Source organism: Canis lupus, chromosome 17 (genome assembly GCF_011100685.1).
Source record: "Canis lupus familiaris isolate Mischka breed German Shepherd chromosome 17, alternate assembly UU_Cfam_GSD_1.0, whole genome shotgun sequence".
Lineage (NCBI taxonomy): Eukaryota > Metazoa > Chordata > Mammalia > Carnivora > Canidae > Canis > Canis lupus.
The window spans coordinates 6,065,220-6,085,960 of record NC_049238.1 but is presented as its reverse complement, the minus strand read 5'-3'; the positions used below and the strand labels follow the sequence as shown (position 1 = coordinate 6,085,960).

The following is a 20,741-nucleotide window of genomic DNA, read 5'->3' as shown; positions in this document are numbered from 1 at the left end:
CCACTGAGTCCTGCGAGTTGCTGGCCCCACGCGGTGCCCACCGCACCGCGCCCTCCTGCCTCCGCTCTTCGGGGGCGTGGCCACTGCCGCCCGCCCCGCCCCCCCGCCCTCAGGGGGCGTGGCCACCGCCGCCAGCCCCCCCGCCTCCGGGGGCGTGGCCACTGCCGCCCGCCCCCGTCCGGCTCCCCGCCCTCAGGGGGCGTGGCCACCGCATCCAGCCCCGCCCCTCGCGCTCCGGGGGCGTGGCCACTGCCGCCCGCCCCGCCCCGCGCCCACGTGACCTGTCAGTGCGCGGAGAGGGAGGAAGATGGCTGCCGGGTTTGGGGACGGCGAAGCGCTGGAAGCCGCCGTCTCTCCCTTTCCCGTTTTCTGACAGCACCTGCGGCAAAGGAAACCCTTTCTGTTCACGCCGTGGGCGCGGTCCCCAGGCCGGGTTGTGAGACGGTCAGTGCGACGGTCGGCTTCGCCGGGTGACGGGGAGAGGAAGTGGGGGCGAAGCACAGCGGGGAGGGGGCGAGGCCACGAATCTGGGTGGGCGAGGCCGAGAGTGGGGGGCCCGGGGCCAGGTGGGGAGGGGGCGAGGCGGGGTGTGGGGGCCCAGGGCCGGGGGAGGAGGGGGAGGGGCTGGGGCCTGTGAGGCAGGGCCGCGGCCGGGTGAGGAGGGGGTGGGTGAGGAGGGGGAGGCGGGGTGTGCGCGCCCGCGGCCGGGGGGAGGGGCTGGGGCGGGTGAGGCAGGGCCGCGGCCAGGTGAGGAGGGGGGTGTGGGGGCTCGCGGCCTGGTGAGGAAGGGGAGGGTGAGGAGGGGGGAGGCGGGATGTGCGCGCCCGCGGCCTGGTGAGGAGAGGGTGGGTGAGGAGGGGGAGGCGGGGTGTGCGCGCCCGCGGCCGGGGGGGAAGGGGGAGGGGCTGGGGCGAGTGAGGCAGGGCCGCGGCCAGGTGAGGAGAGGGGAGCCCGGGTGTGCGCGCCCGCGGCAGGGTGAGGAGGGGTGAGGGGAGCCCGGGTGTGCGCGCCCGCGGCCTGAGCGGGAGGGGCCCGGCGAGGCAGGGCCGGTCGGGGCGCGGAGAGGGCGAGGGCGAGGGCGAGGGCGAGGGCGGGCGCGGGGCCTGCCGCTGGGCGCTGGGGCCCTGGAGGTCTGGCGTTTCCCGAGAGGCCTCGGGCGTGCTGTCCGCGGCGGTCGGTGAGTCGGCGGGCGGAGAGGGGCTGGGCTGGGGGAGGGGCCGGGCCTCAGTGAAACCATTTGTTTTGGGTTGCGCGGCAGCCGCTGGCACACGCTCCGCGTCGGGACCCGCCTCGGCTGGTACCGTTAAGGCAGGTGTCCCAGGTGCCTTTCCCTGGGCGTCCAGCGGGGAGGTGGTCGGTTTTCCTCCTTTGCTTTCTTATCGGGCTTCATTGCTCCATTGTCCTGTGCAGGCCTTGAAGTGCTTGGCAAGACATCCCCAAGCCGTTGATGACGATGCTTCCACAGTTTATTTATAGGGAAACGATTTCTTTGTCAGCCAGCAATATGGATTATTTTTCTTTCAAGTTGTTTTAACATGGAGAAAGGTTTAAACCAATGAAGAACGTTTTCTTATTTGCAACTGTTTATGGAACCGTCTCTGCCAGCCGCTAGGGGCGCTGGCTAAAAATGTAGGTTTCCTAGCCTTACCCTCAGAAATTCCCATTCAGCTGGCCTGGGGTGTGGCTCTGGAATCACCCCTTCCGAGTCCACGGGGGGGCGATTCTGATGTTTTGTCATTGCCCACACTCTGGCAACACTGAGGACCGAACGTCTAAAAATGGTTAATACCCCTTCGGGAGCTGATGGAGAGCCAGGGGGAGAAATGGGGCGGCCAGGTTGTGTTCTTTGTTCTCTGCATTAGTCACAAGGACACTCTCATCAGAATCATTTTGGGGTGCTTGTTAAAATGTCAATTCTGGGCCCACCGCAGATCTACCGGATGGGATTTTTTGGTGGAGAAGCCAAGGAATATTTGTTTTTGGCAAACTTCCCAAGTAGCTCTGGTGCACACAAGTTTGAGAATCCTTGTTCTGCATTCTTTGTGTGAATGATTTCCAGATCTGTTTTTACGGCTACTGCGTGGATTAACCAACCTAGCTTTTTTGGAGCACCTCAGCTTCCGCCTGGCCAAAGCATCCGTGTCAGGAGTGGTGGGGAAGGAGGGGGCCTGAAGAGAAAAATCCTGACTTCCCCTTTTTGTTAATGGGTATGCCCTCCTCCAGTCACCTGTGCTTGACATCTAGTTGTCCTTGACTTTTTAATCTCCAGTCACATAGTTTCTTTGATTTTTACATCCAGAATCTCTCTGCTGGATATTTTGGTAGGTTAAAAGGTCAAATATCAGGGATTTTATATTGTTTAAGCTCATATCTGCCATTTTTCTTTATTCCCACCACCCATCCCCTTCCTGTGGGTTGTTTTGGTGGTTTCCTGACTGGTGTCCAGAGTTCTAATTCTTTGTGATTTTCTGGTCTGGGCCACATACCCTGCTGGGAAATGAACTTTCCTAGGATCATGCCAGTGTGCCATCTCCCTCTTCCTGCTTTTGCTCAAAAACTCAGTTTCTCAGGTTTATCTGTTACTGTATTGGTGCTGTTTAAAAGGCAAGAACAGATACTTACTCTTTTACCTCAAGGAAAAGGAAATTTATAGGACTTAATGAGAATCAGCAAGAAATCAGAATCCAAGGCCACTTCACCTCTCTCTCTCTCTCTCTCTCTCTCTCTCTCAGGGGCCACATTTGTTTTCTTGGGTTATGAGGAATCTTTTTCTCTATTCATATCTGTTAGGTTCTCTCTGCTGACTAGCTGTCTCAAAACTGTATCAGTTGGCACATGGCTCATAATGACTGAGTCTTGGGTTTCTAATTCCCAGTTCTAAAAAGAGGAATCTCATTAGCCTGGCTTATGTTTTTGAACATTCACATGTCCTAGATCATGTGCCCATCCCTGGTAATGGCTGATGTAGAACACAGGGTAGCAGAGCCTGTGGGCAGGCAAAGGCCTATAGACGAGGCGCGTTTAGTACACCTATGCAGTTATTTCGATTTGACAGTTACCTATAATGTTTCTACTTGGTCTATTCCTGTGGTAGGTTCTGGGGATAAAAGAACAAAGGAGAGACAGCCCTTGTCCTTGAAGAAGTTACAGATCTAACCAGCCACCCTCTTTCCAATCTTAGCACTTTTTACTTAAACGTCCCATCCATGCTATACATTGTTTCTTGGGCATACACCACATAGTCCTTTGGCTTTTTTATCTTCACATGAGAATACCAAGGTCTAACTGTGCATGCCAGGCCAGTTCCTGAACATCAGGGGCTGTTTTTCTCTTTCTTAGGCTCAATTTTATAGGCATTGTGCCAGATATAAGGTGGGTCTTGCCTCAAGGACTTGAAGTTTAGAGTTGTCGGCAACGATGAGTAAAATGGTATATGAGCTGTCAGAGTTTAGGTATATCCACAGGGTGTGGAGTCTAAGAATCAGAGCACTGACCCAGCTTAGAAAGTAAGCCAGTCAGTGGAGGCTTCCAGAAGATAATGTTAGAGCCATGTCCACAAGGATGAGTAGAAACTATCCAGGCATGTCCGTGAAGGATGGGCTTTCTAATCTGAGAGGGTAATAAGTGCAGAGGCCTGGAAAAAAGAAAGTGTGGGGCAGCCAACGGTTGCAAACAGATTAGTCTGCCTAGACCTGGAAGAGTGGATGTGAGTAGGGAAGCAGCTTTGGGTCAAGAATGGGTGAGGCTGGACTGGTAAGATGGGGCCAGATTGCTCTGCGTAGAGCAAAGCTTTTCATAGGAATTATAGAATTGAATCTCTACAGTGGCTTTCAAAGGCTCTGAGGACTTCAGTTCCTTGAATAACTAGTGAGTAATGAAGCTATCATCTTTTGTTCTCCCAGAATGAATTTATGGGGAACTTAACAGAAGGATTCTAAAAGAAGTGTGTTTTAGATCCCTTTTCAATGTGTCAGCTTGATTGAGGGTGGGAGAAGACTGGAGAGAGGAGATAAAAAGTTGGGGGACTATCCCATTGATCCAGATGAAAGATGGTACAGTAGAAATTCTTAGAACAGGTGCCTAGATTACAGCAGTTTCCTTTTTTCTGGAAACCGTGCCATTACTATATGACCTTATAATCCCCTCCTAACCTTGTGACTATAGTTAATTGGTTCTGGTTGCCACTTGACCCAACCTGGGACTTTTGGATCTGGGAACAAGAATAGTGTGCGCGCTCTCTCTCTCTCTCTTTTTAATTTTTTCAGAGGGGGAACACAAGCAGAGGGAATGGCAGGCAGATGGAGAGGGAGAAGCAGTCTCCCTGCTCAGGGACATGGGGCTGAAGCCCAGGACCCTGGGATCATGACCTGAGCTGAAGGCAGATATTTAACTGACTGTGCCACCCAGGCACTCCTCTTTTCTCTTTTTCTTTTTTGAGAAACTATCTGATTTGGGACTTAGATAGCTGTTGGCTGCCATATTCTTATTTGTGTAGAAGTTGGTCTATAATGAAAATAGATTAAGCCAACAGAGAATGAGGATTCTACTGGCATTTGAAGTCCAGTGGCACCCACCTTTCCCACAGTGTGGTTTTGCGAAATAAATCAGTATCCTTAAAATGAATTTCCAATTTTGCTTAAGCGAGTTTAAATTTGTCTCTTGTACCCTGAGGAGTCTTGATTAATATAGATGATGAAGGCCCTAAACTAGAGCACTGAGGGTGGGGTTTGCAGATGTTAGAAGTTACAAGTACGTTAGACAGAAAGCAGTAATGGTTGTACTCTGGAAAGAGTGGTTGATGCTTTGATACAGTGGACATGAGGATGGTGTTCAAAATGGAGGGAGTAAATTGAACAAAGGTAGGTGTGCGGAGCTGCCCAGGTAGGGGCATCTTTGAGCGCTTCAGTTTGATTGGGCTGTGGGAGGAAGTGGCACTGGTATAAAAAGAGAATGGTAGTTAGAGCCGGATCCTGGATGCTTTACTGAGGTATTAAACTTGATCCTATAAGATAAGAGAACAAATGAAGGCATTGAAAATTGGTGACAACTGCTAATAGAAATCTCTTACTGGTTTGCAATAATAGAAGTATCCCAAGTATTCTTGGGATGTGATATACAGCATAGGGAGTACAGTCAGTAATATTATAATAACTTTGGTGACAAATGGCAACTAGACTTAGGGGGATCAAGAGGTGTACTTGAAACTAATTGGATATTCTCTGTCAGTTATACTTTAGGAAAAAAAGTGTCGCATTCTGGAAAATTAGGAAATAATGTTTCTAAAGAAAAATATTATATTAATGCCATTACCATTTGATCTGTTTCATTTCAGTATTTAAAAATGTATATATTTATAATAGTTGAGATGCTGTGTATATAGTTTGATTTTAATTTTTTCTACCATCTAATATATCACATAGTTTTTGATGACTGTTTATTCCATTGTGTGAATTTATCATAATTTATGTAATTTCCCATCTCTAAGTTTCTTGTTCTCATGAATAAAATTGTGTTGTACTTTGTCCATATTTCCTGTGTTTTTAGAATTGATATCTAGCAGTGAAGTTAGTGGAACAAGTAACATAACTTTTTTGGAGGATTTTTGTAAAATGACGTATTACTGAGTTACACTCTACATCAGTATTATTTGCCCTTTTTACTGTCCAGTTTTGAATTTTGACAAATGCATATAATCATACTACCACTACAAGCAGGATAGGGAAGAGTTGAAGAACCCCCGTAAATTCTCTTGCACCCCAATGTAGTCCTCTCATTCTCTTCCCTTAGACTCTGACAATTTCTGATCTGTTTTATGTCCATATAGTTTTCCTTTTTCAGGATGTCTGTCTTTTGGTCCCCAGAGGGTAGACTTCTACGCCCATGCAAAACCCTATCCCAAGGCTCCGCTCATTATAGCATTAACTCAGTCTCATTTGAATCTTGTCAGCTCTCAACTTCTAAATCTCATCATCTAAATCAGGTATGAGTGAGGCTCTGGGTAGAGTCCATCTTGAGGCATAATTCCTATCCATTGTGAACCTGTGAAACTTGAGAAATAAGTCATATGCTATAAATTATAATGAGGGGACAAACATGGGATATGAGTTGACAGTGCTCAAAAAGGGGGAAAATGGAAGGATAAAAGATGTCACCAGTACCAAGTAATTTTATTCTCTTAGAGCAAAAATTTTTAACATTGGTCAACTCTGATTTATCATTTTTCTTTTTTTGAGGATGATGCTTTTAGTGTTAAAGAGTCTTTGCTTAATCCAAAATAGTCTGTGTTATCTTCCAGAATTATTGTGCTTTTAGATATTTAGGTCAATTTTAGTATATGTATTTTGCGCAAAGTATGCATTGATATTTGTTTATTTGCATTTGAATGTCCAGTTGGGTCAAACAACATGCCTACTTTTTTCGAATTTGCATTCTAGTAATGGTAGATGAACAGTAAACACATAATATGATATATTTTCAATGGCGGTAAGTACCATGGAGAACATAAAGCAGGGCAAGGAGGTGGTGGGAGTGTGGGGACCACTGTGGAGGATGTGTGAGGTTGTTAACTATTTTATATCACAGGGTCAGGTTAGACTTTCCTAATCAGGTGAGCAAAGGAAGTGAGGGAGGGAGACGTGCATTTCTGGTGGAAGAGATTTAGGGAGACAGAATCCCTGAGGTGGCACAGTTTTTGGCGTGTTCAAGCCATGAAATGGGTAAAGGGGAGTGGTAGGAGATAAGGTCACGTAGAGTCATTGAGAGCAAGGTAACACATGTGATTTGGGTTCTGTGAGAAGCCAGTGGAGGGCTTTGAGCAGGGAAAGATGGAATCTGACTCAGGACCACTCCAGGTGGGGTTCTTCAGTCAGCAGATGAAGCAGCATCTCCTGGGAGCTTGTTAAAAATGCAGACTTGGGCTGCACGCACACCTACCAAATCAGAATCTCTGAGGGTAAGGCCTAGGCATCTGGGTTTTGCAAGCTCTCTAGGTGATTCTGATGCATGTTGTGGTTTAAGAAGCTCTGGTCAGACTTAGGTTTTCAGAATATCACTGTGGTTGCCTTGTGGAGGATGGACTGTAGAGAAGGCAAATGGAAGTAGGAAGAGCAGTTGGGATCTAGATGAGAAGTCATAGTGGCTTGGACCACAGTGATTGTGTTGGAGATGGTGAGCAGTAGTTAGATTTAAAATATGTTTTCTAGGTAAAGCCAATCTACTAGGATTTCCTAATAAAATGAGTGTAGAGTGTAGAGAATGAGATAAGTCGGGTAGTTCCATTGGAAGGATGGAGCTGGAACAGCCATTTACAGAGATGGAGGAGCCGTGGAGCACTTTCTTCTATTAAGGGGTGGTGATGAGGAGGATGGATTGAGGGATGCATTTGGAGTTTAGGATTTGGATGAGTTAAGATTGAGATGTGTGTGAGACTTGGGAAGGGAGGGGTGGGCATTTTGACAGCTGAGCTGTAGGGCCTTGTACAAGTGTAAGGTTAAAAATGATAAGATAGTAGCAAATTAGTTTTTTCCTAATCACAAATTATGTGTATTTTATCTAATCTACTTTTAACAGGTATTGGATTAAGGATAACTACAGCTTTTTGTGAAAATGTCAGTTCTGATATCACAGAGTGTAATAAATTATGTAGAAGAAGAAAACATTCCTGCCCTGAAAGCTCTTCTTGAAAAATGCAAAGATGTAGATGAGAGAAATGAGGTAAGACCAAGTTTCCTTTCTTTCTTTTTCTTTTCTTTCTTTCGTTTTCTTTTTTTTTTTCCCACACCCAATATGGGGCTTGAACTCAGGACCCCGGGATCAAGAGTCAGGTGCTCTACTGAATGAGCCAGACTGGCACCCCTAAGACCGAGTTTCTAAAATTAAATTCTTTTCATGAATATTTGTTAACTAGTGACTTCTGTGTACAAGGATACAAGTGAATATGAAATACAAAGTTCTTAGCTCTGGTAAAGTTGTTCAAAGTACTTCAAATTCTGTACTTTTGGAATACATTTGAACTCATATATTTGATTGAATGTGGAGTTTAGATTTATGATTGATTTTTTTTTTTTTTTGGTGGAATAACCAATATTTGGGAAGTTTGATTACTAAAGTCTGAAGTATTTCTAGGAAGTTTTAGAGAGTTTCTAGACCCACTCTTCCTAGAAATAGATTAGACAAAATTTTAAAAATATTTTCTTTAATGGTACCTTGGTTCTCTAAGTTATTCATTTCATGCACTTAGGGATTTTAAAGAGCCTACATCTTTAAAGGATAGTTAAATAGGTTATGTGTTTTGTTTAATAAGATAGGGAAATATATATTTACCATTTTCATTAACTTCTATTAGATATTTCTATTCAACAATATAAGTAAATAGACGTTGATCTTATCTAATCATGAAGCACCATTCTGCAGCATTTTAGGGGCTAAAAAACTTTTTGTATGAATTTTCTAAGTGTCAAAGTTTGTATGTATTTTATGGAATTTAAGAAAAATAAAACTTTCGGGGCACCAGACCAGCTCAGCTGGAAGAGCATGTGACGATTGATCTCATGATGATGAGTTTAAGTCCCACATTGGATGTAGAGATTACTTAAAAATAAATTTAAAAAAGATTTAAGAAAAAAAGGAAAAAGCTTCTTAAAGCTGTATTTTCAATGTAGTTTTTTTTTGCCAGTGAATGAGGAGTGATACATATATATGTATGTATGTGTGAACATATATGTATCTGTGTGTGTAGACATGTAAAGAAGTTTCAGTTTTTTTATTGTAGGGGGAAAAAACAAAATTTATCATCTTAACCATTTTTAAGTGTATAATTCATTTGTGTTCAGTCATGTAACTAATTTATAATGTTCTGAAATATCTCCAGATCTTTTTCAAGTCAAAAACTCCATGTTGGTTAAACAGCAACTCCCTATTTCTTTTCTCCCCAGCCCCTGGTAACTACTCTTATACTTTCTGTTTCTATGAATTTGACTGCTCTTTTTTTTTTTTTTTTTTAAATTTGACTGCTCTTGATACCTCATATAAGTGGGATCAAACAGTATTTGTCTTTTTATAATGGCTGATTTCACTTAGCATAATATTCTTAAGGTTCAATAATGTAGCATATGACAAGATTTCTTTCCTTTTAATAGAGTTGAATACCATTCCATTGTATTTTGTTTATGCATTTATCTATTGATGGACATTTGGGTATTTTTTCTTCCTCTTGTCTATTGTGAATAGTGCTGCTATGAACATGAATATGCAAATATTATAAATGTTTAAAGTTGTGGAATCAGCAGTTATTTTATGATAATTATTTTTGACATAGGGTACCTAATTTCTTTAAATGTTAGTAACTGTCACAAGGAAATCTTAACATAAAAATTTTGTTATTGTATACAGAAATTGTTGCTGCTATAATCTTATGATAGTTAATGTTTTTAATTGAATCAGCTCATTTAAATTGCATAGCAACTCTATAAAGAGTAATACTGTTATTTATCTTGATTTACAGTTAAATGGCCAGTTTCCTATCCAAGTTACTACCTGGTAGAACCCAAATTTGAATGCTGCTCTGTTTTATTTCAAAGTATAACCTGTTTATGCTCTGTTGCCATTCTTTGAGTTTTCAGAGTAAGTTCAATCTAATGATATGCACATATTTTCAGTGTTTCTGTATTGAATATAATATATTTTGATTAGGTAACTCTTCTCTGATTATGCAAGTTGTCAATAATTGTTCTCAATAGGTAAGAGAGAATTTATAATTGGAGATTGTTCATTGTTATAGTTACTTTAAAAAGTGGTCATTTTATTAGCATTTATTAGCATATTTGAAATAACAAAAGGATGATAGTTTAAAAAGATTAAATATTACTTCATAGACATTTTCTATAAGAATACCAAGGAAATAGTTTCACTTGGAAGGAGAAATATAGCTTATCAGTAAGCACAAAATTATTAATCTTTCCCATAAAGAATGAAGCATATTTGGTATAGAGAGCTTCACTAAATCGTGCATGTGGTAGCATTTAACTGGTATTAATGTTATTTATTATTTTTTTATTTTTAATTTATTTATTTAAAGAGTGTACAAGCAGGGGGAGGTACATGCAGAGGGAGAGGGAGACTCTCAAGCAGACTGCACTGAGCTTGGAGCCCAAGGCCAGGGGTTGATCTCACAACTCTTGAGATCATGATCTGAGGTGAAATCAAGAGTCACCTGCTTAGCTGAATGAGCTACCCAGGCATTCCTGACATTAATGGTATTTTTATCTAGTTTAGGGTTGCATCAATTGAAATTAGAGTTTTAAAATAACGATTTGAAGCAACCTGGATTGTTAATTATGGCTCAGTGTTAGAGTTGGAGAGAAAGTAGCTTTCTCCAGGCTTTTTTGGGGTATTTTGCTTCTATGGCTTCTGATAAAATTTAAATTTTATAGAATTCTGTAAAGTTGTATGGATTTTCTTCTCTTTTTTCCTCCCTTTAAAATTATTTTACTTTATATTAATGTGTTTTGGTTATCAGTTTTGAAAAGTTCTCTTAAAGATTACATCAATAAAATAAAATAATGTGGGGAAAATTGTTGTACTGTATTTAGCATACAGTTAGCTACCCTCAGTAATGCTAATTTCCTGCATTCTTTCCTCTGAGCTTTATTTATAAACTAGATAGCTCTTGGCCTGTGAATGTTCTCAATGATGGCAGATTTTTGCCCTTGGTAGGATAGTGAAGGACTTTTGTTTTAGAAAGAACAGAAAATTACTCTCAGCTCTTCTTGGTACAAGATTGTAGTGCTGAGGTAGGACACCATTTTCCCAAGAAAATAAAGTGGGACTCCAAATTCGAGGGATGGATTTGTTTATATGCTTAGAAATAGGCTCTGAGGGAAATTTCAAAGGAGAATTTAAAAATATTTTAGTTTTGGGATGCCTGGGTGTCTCAGTGGTTGAGTGTCTGCCTTTGGCTCAGGTCGTGATCCCAGGGTCCTGGGATTGAGTCCTGCATCAGGCTCCCTGCTCAGAGCCTGCTTCTCCCTCTGCCTGTGTCTCTGCTTCTCTCTCTGTGTCTCTTATGAATAAATAAATAAAATCTTTTAAAAGGAAAAAAAAACTGATAAGTTTAAAAAAATAAAAAATAAAAATATTTTAGTTTCACTACAATTATCAGAAGAAGTATATATTCTCTAAAGGTTTACTTTAAAGGGCAGTGGTTATTGAGACTTTAGTACACCCAAATAAGTAGAAGTAGTTACTCTAGGAATTGGGCAAAGAGATGGTGAATAGGAAATGTTTTTGCATTCTAGTCTTCTGGGAAGCTGAGATAAGTATGGTACCTGTTGAGGGAACTTCCGTTGGTGCAATGTTTGTTATAATGTGTTTTGGCTTGGGAGATCCTTATAAGTGGAGTAGGGGTCATGTGAGTTCTGTGATTCTCTGTATTTTGGAAAGCAATGGGCTTGGGGTTTACTGGGATGTGCAGGATTAGGTATGGAAGGGGCCTGATTCATACCCCTGAAGGGGTATGATTCATTTTGAAGTGGAAGAATAAAGTTGTCATGGCTGATTCTAAGTTAGTCTGTCTCTACAAGTGTAGTTATAAGATTGGTTAAGCAAGAACTAATAGAATAAATATTTTGTTATAAGCCTTGCTTAATGTAACTTTTCTTCTATCTTTGAGAATCTAATAAAACTTCATGGTAGCCTTTTTTTTTAATTTTTATTTATTTATGATAGTCACAGAGAGAGAGAGAGGCAGAGACACAGGCAGAGGGAGAAGCAGGCTCCATGCACCGGGAGCCCGACGTGGGATTCGATCCCGGGTCTCCAGGATCGCTCCCTGGGCCAAAGGCAGGCGCCAAACCGCTGCGCCACCCAGGGATCCCCTCATGGTAGCCTCTTTTGACAGTTATTTATCTTTTTGATTTTAGTGTAGCTGTAAAGGTGTATTAGTTAAGAATTACGTAGGATTGCATGTAATAGATCCTAAAACAATGTCTTAATCAAATTAAGGTCTTATTTTTTGCATGTGAGGACAAGCTGGAGGAACCATTCCAAGGTTGATACGTTGGATTCCGGAAATCTTCCCAGGTTCCTTCTGCCTCTCTCTCTACTCTGCACTGTGTGCTGGTAACTGCACATCAGCCATCTTGCCATGTTCACCAATGTGTCTACATATGGGGCAAGAAAAAGGAAGAAGGCAGCTGAGCTCGTCTAATTGCTGAGCTGTCCTGGGAGACTTAGCTCAAGCAGTAGCATAGGATGATTTCCAGCTGCAAGTGAGGCTGAACAGTGTGGGTTTTTTTTTAGCTGAGCACATTGCTGCCCCTAAACAAAATCCTGTCACTTTGAATGCTGGAGAGACCACTAATAGTTTCTGCAAGAGAAAGTAATGACTATTCAAGTTTTAAATTTGGCTTGTTTCAGGATGCCTGGGTTGTTCAGTGGATGAGCGTCTACCTTCAGCTCCGTGTGGTCCCGGGGTTCCGGGATTGAGTCCCACATCGGGCTCCCTGCATGGAGACTGCTTCTCCCTCTGCCTATGTCTCTGCCTCTGTGTCTCTCATGAATAAATGAATAAAAAAATCTTTAAACATAAATAAATTTGGCTTGTTTCTAGTTAATCAAATTTATACCATGTTTCTTATTTGTCTTATAGATATGTATGCACATCTACATTATTTTCTCCCTCATACTCAAGAAGCACCTATCTCTGTGAACTTTCTGAAATGACTGTGACCCCAGAAAGTAAACAGGAAAATTCTGAGTCTCTGGAATTACTAATCTGAAAACTCTGATGTAAAATTCATATATCGTTAGGGCCATGGATTCAGGATTACTTGGTTTTAATTTGTGTATTATATCAATGTCTTTGTTATCTCACTTTTTATCACGGTCGATTAGGAAGGAAAAGGTTGCTATAGAAAGTTTGTCGAAGAAGTTACAGCTGACAGAAGCAAGCTTGGTGTAGTAATTGATGTCTGTAGTTATGACTCAATTGCAAATGTAATGTTTAAGGTAATCTGTTTAACAAGTAGTAAGTAATGTGTGCATTGCTTTTTAAAGTAATAGTTATCATAAAATATATAATCAAATTTAATGTTTAAAGGATAAGCTTTTTCACCTGGAAAAATCTATTTGTGAATAATACCTCATTCCCTGATGACCTTGGTTGAATGATGCATAATTTAATATCCACTGTTATATAAGAATGTCTCTATTTAAAGCAATTTACTTTTATACTTTGCTTAAACCAATATTTGTGTTTTAAGTCTTTGCTTGTATTATTCTTATAATAGCATCTGTTGTATTTTACCAGTTATTGTATTTGCTTCTTTGTATGTTGCCATTGACAGATTTTTTTAATTCTTTGAGCTTTTGCTCACTCATTTACTCAACAGATATTTGAATATCTGTGTGACAATCACTGTCCTTCACACTGGTGATACATTATTATTTTTACATCTACACTTATGTTTATTCTTTTCATACAGTGTAATACCAGTTTCAGGTGTACAATTTAGTGATTTAGCACGTCCATACAACACCTGATGCTCATCCTCTCTTTAACTCCACCCCCACTCACCTCTTCTCTGGTAACCATCAGTGTGTTCTCTATACTTAAGAGTCTGTTTCTTGGTTGCCTCTCTTTTTGGGAGAATACAGTATTAAATTAAAAAAAAACAAAAAACAAAAACAGACATGCATCTTACCCTCATGGAATTTAGAGCCTTTAGGAGAAATGGACAGTTATCAGTTGTTAATCAAACAAACATAATCACAAAGTTTAGTATAATAAAGGAGAATTAGGGGGGCTTAGTCAGACTTTCTTGAGGGGTTGATGTTTGACCCAAGAGCTGAAGGATGGGTGGTAGTTAATTGGGTGGGACAGAGGGAAAACTGTTGTGAGGGTCCAGAGGTGGGAAAGAGCTTAGGAGTATGTTGGTGGGGAGGGAATGGGACAGAGTAAGTTTTGAGGTAGTCCTGCCATGGCCACTGTAAGTATTTTGTTTCTGATCCAAAAGAGCAATAGTGGTTACTGGGGATTTTACACAGAAACGATGTCATGTTAGCATTTAACACATATATCAGTGACCCCACACTGATATATACATAGTAAGTAGATACTTAAATATTTGACTAATTGAACTTAATTTTTGGTGTAAATTTTTTTCTCATATACCTTAGTATGTTTTAACACTTTTAGTACTATCATTGTTAGCCCACTGCTGCTCATCTGTTTCTTACCATGGCCCTTACAGAAGATGATCATGTGTGTATTGTCCTTGTGGTAGATGAGTCCTGCTTGTGGAAGGAACCCATCCCAGGATCTGGCTGCCCAGGCCTGCTGTATTCTCAGGGCTTAGATGTACTGTCTCTTACTACTGTGTCTCATTCTAGGCACATAGGGGGCAACTGGAGGTTTTTATGTATAGTTTTACTTTCCTCCCTCTTGCCCTGATGAACATCTTACATATATGGTTAAAATCACATTCTGTATCATATTTTTATCTGGTATTGTTAGAGAATTTGGTTACCATAGATATGCTAAGATTTTTATATACATTGTGGTAATTACTTCTCAGAGCCTAGTATTCATCTTTTCTTGTTTTGAATGAAATTGTAGTGCCAAAACCAGACTACTAATGCTTTAGCCAAAAAAGTTTCATTTTCTCTTTGACTTGGATATTATTAGCAAATTGAAAACTTAAGATTTCAAAGGTGTTTCTAAATTTGAGAAATTCTGTAAACAATGTTTAACATAACATTGTGGAAACACAAGTGTGGTATATTTAACTGTGGCATTTCATAAAGCCCTCTGTGTCTTTTATATTTTTTAGTGTGGCCAGACCCCATTGATGATAGCCGCTGAACAAGGCAATCTGGAAATAGTGAAGGAGTTAATTAAGAATGGAGCTAATTGCAATCTGGAAGATCTGGTATATATTAAAATAATCTGTTGTCTTTTCCTTAACTTTGTTGTTTTTAAGAAGTGATTCAAAATTAGTAGATTACAATTGTTCTTTCAGGTCTATCTTAATTTTGCCTAATATGCAAAGTCAGTTTTTTAAAGGGGTGATGCAGGAGAAATTTTTACTTTCAATGAAAAGTCAGCTCTTTGTTTTTTATATACAGATGGTACTGACTGAATAGGGAGCACATATACTTAGATACTTGTAGCCTTTATTTAAAAATAAAGGACAGTAGTTTTTTTTATCATGTAGTTTCTAAATATATCATGGGATCACATTAGTTTAATAGCCTGTGAATGTGCTCTTAAATCTGATGACGGCTCTTTAATTTCAATTTATAGTAATGGTTGGCAGCCACAAGGATTAACTTTAAGGTTTTGATAGTCATCTTGTCTTTTTTTAAAAAAATGCAATATGTAATTAGACATTCAGTGAAAAGACTGAACGAGCAGTTGTGAAAGCACTTCTGCACCACTGCGGTGATACACTGATAAATTCTTAACAGAGCTTATGCTTTGGTGTTATTTTAGAGTTGTTTAGAGTGGGTCAGATCATGTCAATTTGGTATGATCATTTGGTACGTAAACTTGAATTTACTTCCCTCACTATGGGTTGTGATTTTTGGTTTTGAAATGGTAACATTGGTGACTGTGTTCAAGGATAACTGGACAGCACTTATATCGGCATCCAAGGAAGGGCACGTGCACATTGTAGAAGAACTGCTTAAGTGTGGGGTCAACTTGGAGCACCGTGATATGGTATGTGCGTCACTTAAGATGTTCTGTTTAATTAGCTGGAATCTTAATCAGTAGCAAGTATGTCTGGAACCTTGTACTTTTGTGCATGAGTTGATATTAAAACATCACTTTTAGGATTTGGGGCCGGGCATTGAAACAACCCTCAAGAATGTATAAAAACCCAGGTGAGATAATGACCTTTTAGAATATTCTTGATTATCATTTTCAGTTTATTTCAGAGTTTAAGATTCTAAAATATTATTAAAAACAACGCAATAATTTCCAATATATTAGTGTTTTCAAACTTAGAGAATTGTTTTCTTTAAGAGGACCTTTAAGAGGGACAGTATAGTTTTAAAATATTTTCAGTTGTTTGAAGTTACAATTTTCAGAATAATGTTTATAAGTTTATTTTTAAAATGTAATTGTATTCAGACATGCCATCCATATATATTACAGGTTGAACAAGATATGATTCTTAATCATCTTAGGTCTTAATTTGCTTCAGACATCTGCTTAAAGCATAAAGATGAAGAAAGATAATTTCTAGCTTATTTATTTTGCAAAATGTTTGCCCTTTTCCAAAGTTAATTTTAACAGTGGAATAGAGGAAGGAATTGCTCTTCCTTGATGTATAAAAACATGTACTTCTTTGCTGATAATGCTTTATGAAGTGTCAGCGGTCTGAGCTTTAAGGAACTGTAGCATTCTACCATATTGTACTTACAATTATGATTATAATTTACATAGTCTGTTTATCTCTATAATCTTATATGTATTCTCAAACTTGATGAAGTAGATGGGAAGACACAGAACTATTTTACTTTCTGTCTTTAACATTATAGTATTCAGGCAAAATACTGCTTTCCAAAGTTACCTGGGGGTTAGCTCCTAAGTAGTTATGTGATTATGTGATTCATTTGTAATATAGTTAGATTCTTTTGGCCCAGTCTGTATTCAGTTTTTCTCTCCATATTCTGGTTGATTTTCAAAAAATTTGCATACAGTAAAATTCACTCTTGGGGTATACAGTTCTATGGGTTTTGCCAAGTGCAAATGTCTTATGTCTACCACCACCTTCTGTACAGAGCAGTTAAACCACCTTAACAGTACCCTTAGACTGCTCCTTTATAATTATCCAGTCCACCCACTCCTTAGCCGCTGGCCACCACTGATCTGTTTTCCCTTTCTGCAATTGTGCCCTTTTCTGATCAGGGCAAGTATTTTTTTAATCTCCTTTTTCATGATGATGAAAGAGAATCAGAAGGATTAAGTGATTTATATTCTCAGAACCAAATGTGGATTTAAATGGTTTAAAAAAGCCCAAAACATTCATTTCTTAGTATAATTTGATTACATTGGTCTTTCTTACTGAACTGCATTATGACTGAAGAGAAAATTGCTTAAAATAAAAAAAGAAAAGAAAATTGCTCCTGTAATTTAGAAAATAGAACGTCATCATGCTGTTCATTCATACGTGATGACTTCACCCTGGAAATCCGTGATCTACAGATCTCTGCCTCAGTATCCTCTTTTTTTTAGCAAGAGGTGCCGTAATGATCTGGGATTTATAGGATATGTTTAAATGCAGGAGTTGAATATGACTGCTGGAATTCCTCTCTAGAAAAAGTCTAGACTCATACAAGAAGAATATCTAGGGACATAGAAAGTGTTCCAAAGAAAAAATTTTTAAACAGCCAAAATAAATATTGGAAATTCATTTATTTATTTTTAAATATTGGAAATTTAAAAAATCTAATATGAATGTTCTCTTTCAGTTTCCATGATATAGTCAAAATTTGGAGTAATCATTTTTGGAATTAAGAGATTTGACCTGTTTCAGATCCTATTGTGTATTTGTGAAGTTTGGGAATATAAAACTACATAGTAGTGCCTTCATACACAATGGTTTTATATAGAAATGTTCAAAAAAGGAACTTCATGAATGGCATTTTTGTGCTTGGAGATGACCAAAAGTCCCCCCACCCCCTTTTTTTCCTTAGGGAGGTTGGACAGCTCTTATGTGGGCATGTTATAAAGGCCGTACGGAAGTGGTAGAGTTGCTGCTTTCTCATGGCGCCAATCCAAGTGTCACTGGTTTGGTAAGCGTTAAAAATTTCACTCTAATACAAGTGGTAAGTTCTCTTAGGTAATGCTTAAGGCTGGTTATATTTTAGACTTCATATTGGATAGAAATTATCTACATCTTATTAAAGATAGTAATGGAGGATATAATTTCAAATCACAATGAAGTCAAGGTAAGCTTCTCGATTTTATCAACAAAAGGGCAACTCTTGGGGCTTAAACTTTAATTATAACTATTCAACATTTCAAAGGAGAATTTGAAATCCTTAATTCATCTTGCCTGTTTTTTCTGGGTATGCCTTCTTAATCTAAACTTACTTAAAGAAAGGAGATGTTGACCAAATATCCATACCATTTTTCTGTACATGTCTTTATGTGGTAATACATGCATTACTACTCTACTTAAGACTTGATCTCAGACTGCAGATTGAGAAATTATCTTACTAATGAGGGATATCCTTTTATTACTGTACACATATGTCAAAAAATCATGTTGTACACTTTATATATCTTGTGATTTTGTCAGTTATTCCTCAATAAAGCTAAAAAAGGAGAAACTTATTCAAGTTAATGGAAAGATTATATAAGTTAATGGAAGGAGTATATTATACATTTCTCTTATTAGTCTTGCCATTAGCTACGTAATCACATTAAATGTATTAATCTGTAAAAATAAATGTGTTAATAATATATATGTATTTAAAGTTGAATGTATTTTATTAGCTGATTATGTCTGATGAGTATTATGTTTTTTTAAAATGGAGAATGATCTGTGACTTGATTTTTTAACATATTACTTTGTATTACTCCCTTTATTATTTACTTTTCTTAGCAAATGTGTGTTGTAAATATCCACCTAAAAGATTTTTCTTTTCCTCCTTCCTTGCATCGTCCTTCCTCAACTTCCTTTTCTGTCTGCCTACTTCCCCACCTACCTGTCTCCCAGCAGTACAGTGTTTACCCAATCATTTGGGCAGCAGGGAGAGGCCATGCAGATATAGTGCATCTTTTACTGCAAAATGGTGCTAAAGTCAACTGCTCTGATAAGGTAGGTCAGCAGGATCTTTCCAGGTCCAGTCCATATTATGTCCACTCAGTATGTCTAAATACAAGTTTTTTCATGTGATCTCATGACTGTGCTGGTGAATCTTCTGTTTATATATATGAATGTATTTTATATAGATATCTCCTAAGTGGATCCCTTATACATAATACCTACTAGATGTTCCTCCATTGTCTTTTATATTACATTAATCATTCTCTGGAAAATAGGGATGATTCCCTATTTTTATTATTTGAAGTTTTCTATTATAACTCTTATTCCTACCTTCAGTCCTAGCTGCTTTCAAAGTATTATTGCCAGAATGGTCTTTACTAAAATTCAAGTTTAGTTTTCTGTTTCTCATGCTTAAAATGCTGAAGACATCAATCCCTGGTATATGTGTGAAGATAGGCCTTGGCTCCCTCTGCCCTTTCTCTTGCCATCTGAACCCTAAAACTAACTGCCTTTCCTGCTAGACCACCAAAGGATGTGGATGTCTGGATTCATCTATTCTTAGCCCTTCCTTCTTGCCTTTGCATGTGCTCTTTCAGTGTGGAGGGCTCCCTCCTCCTTGTCTGCTTTACTTTCTGTTTATCCTTCACACTCAGCTTATTTGCCATCCGCTTCAGAAAGTTTACCAGAATTTTGTTCTGTTCCTTTTTTTAAAATCCTTAATATTCATCCCAAACATTTAAAAAGTGTTTATTTAATTAGAATTTGAGATATTGTGGGTAACTGTAATCTTTTCAAATTAATAACATTTCAGCGAAATATAGGAAAATATCTAATAATTAGACATTTTTGATAATTGGAATATATTCTGAGCATGAATTTAAGTAAAATAGTATTGCTTAATCTGATCGGAATATTAGGAGTCATCTTTATGTTAACCTGGATTGTGGTTTTATGGGTGTATGTATACATATGTATAAAAAAGGCAAGTAGTATATTTAAGATTGATGCATTTTATTTATTTTTTAGATTTTATTTGTTTATTTGAGACAGAAAGAGAGTGGGAGAGAAAGTAGTGGAAGGGGCAAAGGAAGAAGGAGAAGCAGACTCCCTGCTGAGCATGGAGCCTGACACATGGGGCTCAATCCCAGGACCCTAAGATAACCTGAGCCAAGTCAGATGGTTAACCAACTAAGACACCTAGGTGCCCCTAGACTGATGTATTTTATACACTTTATGCAGCTTATGCTCATTTTAAAAAGAGTATTACCTAAAATAATAGGTTAGCAAGGACTATAAAGAGATCATTGCAAATACTTAACAGTATGGCACTTAAAAGTATTGTATTGGAGACTGTTCGTTAATTCAGATTGGCTGCCTTCTATTTTTTTTCAAATTTTTATTTAAATTCTAGTTAACATTCATGCAGTGTTGGTTTCAGGAGTAGAATTTAGTGATTCATCACTTACATACAATACCTGTGCTCATCAAGATTGGCTGTCTTTTAATTCAGATAGGAGAGGTTTTATTTTATGTCTGAAGTGGATATGGTTCTCTTTGTTGATGTTTCTGATTTGACACTTTAATATGATGGTGAAATCTTTAATTTCTCCTGTTGGCCTATTGAAAAATGCTTCATATGACCTGGCATTCAAGGCCTTTCCAGAATCAGGTATTATGCTACCTAGTCTGTCACTCTACGTTTTGAGAAAATGTTTAGTATTTAGTGTGACAAAACCAGAGTTCCTCAGTCATACTTGCCACATTTCAAATGCTCAGTAGCCATATGAGACTAGTGGCTACTGTATTGGCCAGTGTAGAATCATAGAGCATTTCCATCAGCATAGAAAGTTTTGTTGGACAGAGCTGTTATAGAAAGTAGGTGTTTATTGTATGTTTATTTCAATCTGTAGTCTCATGTAGTGAAAGATCATTGTGGGTATTCATATGTCTTTTAATTGCCAG

The 20,741-nt window shown here is 39.2% G+C and overlaps 1 protein-coding gene across 19 annotated transcripts in view; it reads left to right on the top strand.

Annotated features, from left to right (window-relative positions):
- The first annotated feature begins 264 nt into the window (after nt 1-264).
- The window catches only part of KIDINS220 (kinase D interacting substrate 220), a 104,117-nt gene continuing 83,640 nt past the window's right edge, over nt 265-20,741 (top strand). For 5 of the 19 annotated variants that reach the window (XM_038560720.1, XM_038560719.1, XM_038560723.1 and 2 more), the window contains exons 1-6: nt 265-444; nt 7,570-7,713; nt 14,829-14,927; nt 15,620-15,718; nt 17,701-17,799; nt 18,729-18,830. In XM_038560720.1, the coding sequence (XP_038416648.1) occupies nt 7,606-7,713; nt 14,829-14,927; nt 15,620-15,718; nt 17,701-17,799; nt 18,729-18,830 (507 nt within the window). In that variant the 5' untranslated portion in view covers nt 265-444; nt 7,570-7,605. Of the gene's footprint in view, nt 445-7,569; nt 7,714-9,513; nt 9,622-14,828; nt 14,928-15,619; nt 15,719-17,700; nt 17,800-18,728; nt 18,831-20,741 lie in introns of those variants that run through there. The other 14 variants (XM_038560707.1, XM_038560705.1, XM_038560715.1 and 11 more) reach the window with 6 other exon arrangements.